This window comes from Mus pahari, chromosome 6 (genome assembly GCF_900095145.1).
Source record: "Mus pahari chromosome 6, PAHARI_EIJ_v1.1, whole genome shotgun sequence".
Classification (NCBI taxonomy): Eukaryota; Metazoa; Chordata; class Mammalia; order Rodentia; family Muridae; genus Mus; species Mus pahari.
The window spans coordinates 94,302,387-94,310,887 of NC_034595.1; the positions used below are offsets into that span (position 1 = coordinate 94,302,387).

The 8,501-nt window shown below is 48.0% G+C and overlaps 1 protein-coding gene across 1 annotated transcript; it reads left to right on the plus strand.

Moving 5' to 3' along the window:
• Nucleotides 1-2,279: 2,279 nt before the first annotated feature.
• LOC110323784 (preferentially expressed antigen in melanoma-like protein 1) lies at nucleotides 2,280-8,133 on the plus strand. Its single transcript, XM_021201146.1, has 4 exons — nucleotides 2,280-2,406; nucleotides 4,420-4,739; nucleotides 5,039-5,605; nucleotides 6,360-8,133. Exons 2-4 carry the CDS (start codon nucleotides 4,447-4,449, stop codon nucleotides 6,874-6,876), a joined length of 1,377 nt encoding a protein of 458 aa, XP_021056805.1. The 5' UTR covers nucleotides 2,280-2,406; nucleotides 4,420-4,446; the 3' UTR covers nucleotides 6,877-8,133.
• Nucleotides 8,134-8,501: the final 368 nt, after the last annotated feature.

The window sequence follows — 8,501 nt, forward strand, 5'->3', positions numbered from 1 at the left end:
GAGGCAGAGGCAGAGGCAGAGGCAGAGGCAGATGGATTTCCATGAGTTTGAGGCCATTCTGATCTACAAAGCTAGCTCCAGTACAGCCAAGGCTGTTAGCTTAGTGTCTCAAAAAACCAAACCAAACAAACACACACTTGAACCCCTAGGTCTGGTCCTCAGGGATGTTCTCTATCTAGTCCTAGTGACTTACTCTCTGTTCTCTACCCTGACCCCCAAGTCTGTAACTGAGCTGATCTCATCTGAAACACCCCCTACTTTCTGGGGAAATCAAGGCATTATCTCTAGGCCTGGAAGGATCAAGTTGGGTTTAAGCTGCCCTTTCACAACTACCAAGGCTTCTAATATCTCTGTGTAAATTTTGCCTTACACCTCTGTCCCTTCACGAGGCCCCACATCTTGAGGCTGGGGGTGTGCCACAACTGGTAGAGTACTCACCTAGCACGTGGGAAGGAAGCCATGAGTTTGACACCCAGCATCTCAAAGCCAGGCATGGTGATGCAGGTCTCTTATACTGTGGCTTACCAGCTGTGATGTTTTGTTCTGGGAGGCTGAAACAAAAGGATCATCTCTATGGGCTGGCCTATTCTAAGAGAAAAAACTCCACAGGTGGCAGTGGGTATGTTAGTTGCTAATGTTTTTTTTTTTTTTTTTTCCCCCAGAGAGAATCTGGTTTTTATCCTTATTATCTTAAAGTGGCTAAAGAATTCTGCAAGAACAATGCCATGTATCAGTTGTTTTTTGAGATTGGGTCTCATGTAGCCCAGGCTGGACTGTTACTACTGTAGCTTGGCCTTAGAACTCCAGATTTTCTTCCCTCTATGTAGCAGAGTGGTGCATGCCCACTATGTCTGACTACTTTTTATTTTTCTGTGAAATAGACTGACCCTTTGCTATCTTTCTTCCCAAACCGTTGCACTCAACTTATTGAAACATCTGTTTGTGGGGTGAATCCATGACTGAGCCTTGACTTTAACCCCACCTTATTCTTCCCCTGTGGGGAGAACACTGATCAGACTCAAACAGTGTGTGTGTGCGTGTGTGTGTGTGTGTGTGTGTGTGTGTGTGTGTGTGCGCGTGTGTGCGCGCGCGCGCGTGTGTGTGTGCGCGCGTGTGTGTGTGTGTGTGTGTGTGTGTGCGTGTGCGTGTGCGTGTGTGTGTGTGTGTGCGATACAGAGTGCCTTTATATTGTCCTGGGCCTTGCTGTGTAGAGACCTGGATTGCCCCAAACTCACCCTAACCTCCTGCCTCTGCCTCCAGAGTGCATCACCACAGCCCCATCTTTTCTTTTTTTCTCTTCTTCTTCCTCGTTCTCCTTCTCCCTCCTCCATCTCTCCCTTCCTCCCCCTCTCTCTCTTTTATAGGTAGGGTCTCAGCAAGTCCATCAAGTAGTCTAGGCTGGAGCCTGGAAGTCAATATTTAGTTACCCCAGCCTAAAGTCACAGAAATCCTCCTGTCTCTGCCTCCTGAGTGCTGGAATTAAAGGTATGCACTACCACAGCTCTGCCCTTTGTGTGTGTGTGTGTGTGTTTTGGCAAAGTTAGGACAATGCTGGGCCTAAAGTCAGAAATCCGCCTGCCTCTGCCTTTCGAGTGAAGAATTAAAGGTAGGCAATACCACTGCCACACTTTAATTTTTTTGTTTTTTTGAGACAGGGTTTCTCCGCATAGCCCTGGCTGTCCTGGAACTCACTCTGTAGACCAGGCTGGCCTCGAACTCAGAAATCTGCTTGCTTCTGCCTCCCGAGTGCTGGGATTAAAGGCATGCGCCACCACGCCCGGCTTTATTATTATTTTTTAAGGCAGGGTCTCATCCAGTAGCCTTGGCCGGAGCCTAGAAGTCGATATTTACTTAGACAATGCTGGGCCGAAAGTTAGGGATCCTCCTGCCTCTGCCTCCTGAGTGCTGGAATTAAAGATGGATGCGGCAACAACGCCACAACCCCTCTTTCCTTATTTTCAGACATGACCTCATCCAGTAGTCTTGGCCGGAGCCTGGGAAATCGATATTTAGTTAGCGAAGTAAGGCTGGGCCTAAAGTCACAGAGATGCACCTGCCTCAGCCTCCTGGCCACCGCTGTTAGTCTCCCTCCACATCCGGCTCTAGATGCAAAAAAAAAAAAAAAAAAAAAAAAAGCGTTGGAGGAGAAGGGGGGCGGGGGAAATCCGTGAAGTGGGCGGAGCCTGGGACGTCCAATCAAGTGGCGGCTTGCGTGTGGGGGCGGGGCCCGAGCTTATTTAAGCGGCGTGGGAGCCGAACGTTGTGTTAAAGCTTCGGCGGCCACGAGAGCGGCAACTTCCTGTCAGGTCCTGCCAGGTCTCTTGTGAGTTTGAGGCCAGCCGGGGCGACAGAGAGGCCGGAGGGCTCCGGGGTGGCCCGGAGACATCTTGCTTCTGTCCATCTCTGGTAAGCCACGTTGTCCCCCAGTAGCAGCAGCAGCAGCGGTGGGCGACGCCTTCGCCGCCTCCGTGAGGCCGAGGCCGTTGGATGGCTTCATGGCTTCAGCCCTTAGTAAAACCCAACCAAGTAAACGCCTCACTCTGCACCATCACCCCGTGCTCCCCCAGATACCTCAGGGAGACTTGACTAACGGGGGCGCCGACAGGATAGGGCCGGTTCTTTCTCACCCTGTTTGGTTTTTTGAAGTAGGCCTTCGTCTGCGGGAGGCGGGGGGGGGGTCCCCGGGGCTGGCCAGGAAATCAGGGCGTCGTCGCGGGCCTCGGGCCTCCAACACTTCCGGCATGCTAGGATTACGTGCTGAGTCATCGAGCCCGTGCGACTGACGGAAGAATAACTTGACTTTAGGATCTTCCAGCGTGGGCTTCTCAGTGGCTAGGATCACGAGTGTGTGCACGCACACCCTGTTTATCAATGCGTTCCATCAGCCAAGTTGCTTCCCCCAGTCAGAGATTGCTTCTTTTGAACTTTGATCCCCCCCCCCTCCCCAGACTAACAACCGTTTTCATTCGAAGTTCCTCACCAGATCGGGGCCTTCCGAGAGGATGGGGGTAGGCTGGGCCCTTAGGCCATCATCTGGGCATCTGGCCCCCTCCTAGGTGTGTGTAATTCTGCTTGGCAGTTAGTGATCACATGGCGTGCTAGATGGGTGGGTCACACCCTGTGTTAGATTCATAACATTTACGAAGTAGCCGTGAAATGCTTTTAAGGGTGTGGGGGTCCCAGCATTAGGAAGGTTTGAGAATCGCTGTGCTAAGCTGGGTGGGTGGTGGTGGTCCCAGCATTCAAGAGGCAAAGGGCCAGCCTGGTCTACAGTAAGCCAGACTTGGGTAGAGTCACTCATGACTCTGATTTCTTGTTGGAGTACTGTCTGAGATGGGCAGATATTTATTCATATTCTCTCAATTTACTAGGCAGGTCAGGTTAGATGGCATAGGGCTTTAATGAGGAATGGTAGGCAGACTTTTAAAAAGTGGGCCTAGTGCCAAATGCCCTTTGGGGAGGTGGGTGGGGGTTGATTTTTTTTTTTTTTTTTTTGAGGCAGAGTTTCTGTGTATATCCGCCCTGGCTGTCCTGTGCCAACACGCTAGGTAGCCTGGAACTTATGTAGATCCCTCTACTTAGGTTTGAGTGTTGTGATGGTAATGTGAGTCACCACTCTAGACTTAGAAGAAACTTTTCTCCTATAGAAATTCAACCCTTGGCATTTAAAGTTTTTAGTCAGGTGTGATGGTGAATAGCTTTAATCATAGCACTTGGGAAGCAGAGACAGGAGGATCTCTGAGTACAAGGCCAGCCTAGTGGACTACAGAGTGAGTTTCAGGTCAGGTAGGGAAACCATGTCTCCAAACAAACAAACAAAGAAAAAACAAAACAAAACAAAATCAAACAACATAACAAATAAGTGATAAAATGTTTAGTTTGAAGTTTAGTGATAGTAGCTCATTAGTAAAAATGCTCTAGCATGTATGATACTCAGGTTCAGTGCTAAGTACTACAGAATAAACATTTACTCAAATATTTCCTTCTTTCTAATAGTTATTGCTATTTCCCTGGCCCCATGCCCCCAAAGCTGACCCCCAACTGAATGTATGTCTCTGCCTCCTGGGTGCTGGGGTGGCATCTGCCATCCCTACCACCTGCTGCCATACAGGATCTTGAATGACACATTTCCTTCAGAGAGCTGGAGTTTAACTTCTAGGATGCACAGGACTCAGTTCCTGCTGGGAGTGGAATCCATTGCCAAAACTGGAAATGGTTGGTAATAAGATGTACTGTGGCTATGGATGTTTGAGACCATAGTCCTGGGGCCAACAGGGAGTGGGATGGTATAGTGGTCTGTGTAGCACTGAGTGGAAGGAATTAGATTGAGGTCTCTGCTACTCTTGGCACAGTGACCTAGCTTCTGACTTGGGTGAGGTGAGGCTCAGCACTTACATCTTTTTCTAAATGTTGCCCCAGGAATCCTCTTCCTAAAGATCCATCAGGATGAGCTACAAGACCCCACCCACACTCCAGGAGCTGGCAGAGAACAGCCTCCTGAAGAACCAGGACTTGACTGTCTCTGCTCTGGATGACATACCCTCACTTTTCTTCCCATCACTCTTCAAAAAGGCCTGCAGAAGTAGATACGTTGGGATCATAAAGGCGATGGTGCAGGCGTGGCCCTTCCCCTGTCTTCCTCTGGGGGCCATGATCAGTAGGAAGACTGCCTACAGGAGAATCTTAGAGATTATCCTGTATGGGCTTGATGCCTTGCTTTTCCAGAAAGTTCCCCACAGGTGAGTGAAACCCAGAAGGGAATACAAGCAGAGACAGTTGGAGTCAGGTTGAATGGGGGAGAGAAGGTAGACATAGGATGGAAGGGAAGCTTTTGATGGCCCCAGCTTGGAGAGCTACAGGGGCTTTGGCCATTGCTGGGCCATCTGGGAAAGGACTGTGGACTGTGCAGGATTCATGCATCAGCAGTGGCTGAAGGGCTTTGCTCCTGCTTCCCATGGGGACTGGACTGGATTCGTGGACAAGGGCATGGGAGTCAGAATGTGGTGAATGCCTAGGTGCTGAGTCTCTTCTGTTTTAGCAGGTGCAAGCTGAAAGTGCTGGATTTACGGGTTATGCCTTTGAAGATGTGGAACAGGTTGCCTGTGTTTGGGACTGCTGGCTGCAGAGAGAATCCAGCAGTGGTGGGCCATTCGGGACTAGAGGTGAAACAACCAGTGAAGGTGCTGGTAGACCTGGTCCTCAAGGAAAGCCCACTAGATTCCACAGAGTCCTTCCTCGTTCAGTGGGTGGATAACAGGAGTGGTTTGGTGAGGTTGTGCTGTTGCAAGCTGCAGATCTGGGCTATGTCCATGTATTACCACAGAAAACTTTTGGAGATTTTGGATCTGGACTCTGTCCAGGAACTGCGCATGTACTGCATCAGTAATCCCATCGGCCTGCTTAACTTCGCCCCTTACCTGGGCCGCATGAGGAACCTGCGCTGCCTCATCCTCTCTCACCTCTGGCAGGCCTTCTCTATGACCCCGGTGGAGAAGCAGCAGGTTATTACCCAGTTCACCTCTCAGTTCCTCAAACTGAAATGCCTCCAGGTCCTGCATCTGGATACTGTCTTCTTCCTAGAGGGTCATCTCGATGAGCTATTCTGGTAAGGAGGGATGGCCAGGTTTCTCGTTAGAGTAAAGCGCGAAGCCTTGTCATTTAGACATTAGTGGGCATGAGCTCTCTGCAGCTACTGGGAGATTGACATTACCGAGACATTAGAGTATCGGGGCATTGCTTTGTGTCTGCTGTCCCAGAAAGAGGTGGTCACATAGCCACTTGTACAAAGGAGTAGGGTCAAGCTGGAGTTGATGGTCTGGAAAAGGGCATACCATGCTAGGAAGCCTTCTCAGTAATGAGATCAAGTGAGAATGGGTTCTTAGTTCTTTTTTAGCAAGTGTCTGAGGGAAATTGGAAAAGGAAGGCATTGAAGAGGGCTGTACTGCACACCTGTACAGTCCCCATCAGGGACAGGCTGGTTTTTGAGATGAGGTCATCACATGTAGTCCAGATTGGGAATAAGATTGGCTTGTACTTCCCATAATCCTCCTGTGTCAGGTCCCTAGTGCTATCATATCACAGGTGTGTACTGCCATGCCTGTTGTTGGTTTGACCTCAAGCAGAGGGTGAGCAGATGGGAAATGGGACATTGTGCCTGGGTTAGTCTTTCAGGTGTAAAAGGGAATTGTCATCTTGGATTGAGCTGTTCCTACAGTGACGGTGACAGTCCTCAGTATAGATTTGAATGGGCAGAGTCTAGTTTAGAATATCATGGGTATTGACTTTCATCCTGTGATTAGAAAGATCTTGAACCAGATGCATATTCCCAGAAATGTTTTCTTGTTTCCTTTTTTTTATAGGTGGCTGAAGACACCCTTAGAGACCCTGTCTGTGATTGATTGTAATCTCGCAAAATCAGACTGGTTCCATATATCTGAGTTCCAGTGCACAAGTCAGCTAAAACACCTGAATTTGAAATGGGTCAAACTGACCCATTTGAGCCCAGAGCCCCTTCGAGTTCTGTTACTAAAATCTGCATCTACCCTAACGTCCCTGGATTTGGAGGGCTGTCAAATGATGGACTCTCAACTCAGTGCCATCCTACCTGCTCTGAGATGCTGTACACAGCTCACCAAGTTTAATTTCCGTGGGAACTATATCTCCATGCCTATCCTTAGGGAACTGGCATGTAACGTCATCAAGCAGAAATCCCAACAGTCAAAGATACGCTTTATCCCAAGCTGTAATCATCACAGTGGTCTGGACTTTGAGGCCATTTCTCAGCCTCATATTGTGTTTGTAGATGTGGAGAGGACTACTGGGCACCAAGAACAAGTCTTGTTTTATGCTATTTGCTCTGGAGAAAATGTGTTATGATATCTCTACAATGTGTTGGGACTTGTTAGACACCTATCTAATGAGATGCAGATTTAAGCTCTCTTGTGGACACTGGGATGTGTCTGGTCAGAGTATGCATAACACATGCCTTTAGACTGCTGTTCTTGTGAGTGAGAAGAGAAAGTTAACTTGACGCTAGAGTGCAAAAAAGTGAGAGTGTTTGACATAGGGAATGTGAGACACATTGAGAGAAGTCGTGGGAGTGGGTTCTGGTTGGGCGGGTACAAAAGGGCAATCTTCTAGCCTGGTGTTTTTTGATTTTTATGGTAAAAAATGGGACCATCTGTCCTACCTGGATGATTAAAATCCTGTGACTGTTAGGGACAAACTTGAACTCCTGGTTCTTCTCCTTCGATCTTCTGAGTGCTGAGTATAGGCTTACAGCACCAGACCTGGTTCCCTGTAGCTCCTTTAACATATGGCTGTATCTCTCATCTTTCTAGTCAAACCCAGTATTTTAGACAGTAGAAGTTTTTGTGGGGCTAGAGAGATGACTTAGCAGTTGAGAGCACTTGATGCTTGTAGAGTACCTGGGTTTGATTCCCCACATTTACATGGTGGCTCACAGTCATCCAGAACTACTTAATGGGGTGCACGAGGCATGCGTGTAGTGCATAGACATACATGTAGGTGTAACACTTAGACATGTAAATCTAAAATAGTTCAAAAACTGATTTGTACTGATGAGACTGTCTAGTTGAGTCAGCCAGCACCCAGCATTACTGTGACTGACACTGTTAAGTCATGTATTTATACTCATAAAATGCCACATAAGAGCTTAGCACATTGAACCAGGAATATATGGACAAGTAGACAATAAACTCTAGCAGGAAAAAAACCCAAGCTTTTGTGACAATATTAAACACCCCAGACCACTGAAGGATGCAGTTATCATCCTGAATCATCTAAAGAGGGGCATCAGGTACTGAGCCATCAGACTGGGTTGATATGAGCTCCCGACTCTGTCCCTAGGCTACAGCACAACATCCCCCCCCACTGCTGAACATTAATTTTTTTGTGGTTAATGTACTGTGTCTACAAATGAGGCTATGGTTAAACGTCAGGTGTCTGTGTATCTTGCTCTCATTCATACCTTGACAAGGCTTTCATGGGACCAGAAACTTGATGCTTCACCTAGACTTTGGACCGTTAGCCAGAGGGCTCCTGTGGGTCTGCCATCCCTATGCTGGAGTTATAGACTCAAGCATCTATGACTGATGTCCCCTCCCCTCCCCTCTTCTCTCTTCTCCTCTTTGCTCCCTCCCTCCCTCTCTCCTTCCTTCCTTCCTTTTTCTTTTCCTTTTTTTTTTTTTTTTTTTTTGAGACAGGGTCTCTATATAGACCTGGCTGGCCTCAGTCAAAAATCCACCTGGACTAAAGTTGTGTGCCTTACACCAGGCTGGCTTACTTGTTTAATTTAGTTGGTTGTGGGGAAGCGCTGAATGACTGAATTGTATTTCTATGTCCAGATCCTTATTGTACTGTGAATTTCTGATATAGCCCTGCCTCCTGATCGTTAAGATTATGAGTGTAATCTACTCACATGTACAATGGTGTAAGTATGGGGGTCAAGACAACTTGTAAGAGTTGGTATTCCTACCATG

Bases quoted from the DNA above. Each gene is read 5' to 3' on its own strand.
- LOC110323784 (XM_021201146.1), top strand. From the start codon at position 4,447: ATGAGCTACAAGACCCCACCCACACTCCAGGAGCTGGCAGAGAACAGC. The intron at 4,740-5,038 runs GTGAGTGAAACC...CTTCTGTTTTAG, and splicing joins TTCCAGAAAGTTCCCCACAG to CAGGTGCAAGCTGAAAGTGC. The intron at 5,606-6,359 runs GTAAGGAGGGAT...TTTTTTTTATAG, and splicing joins CATCTCGATGAGCTATTCTG to GTGGCTGAAGACACCCTTAG.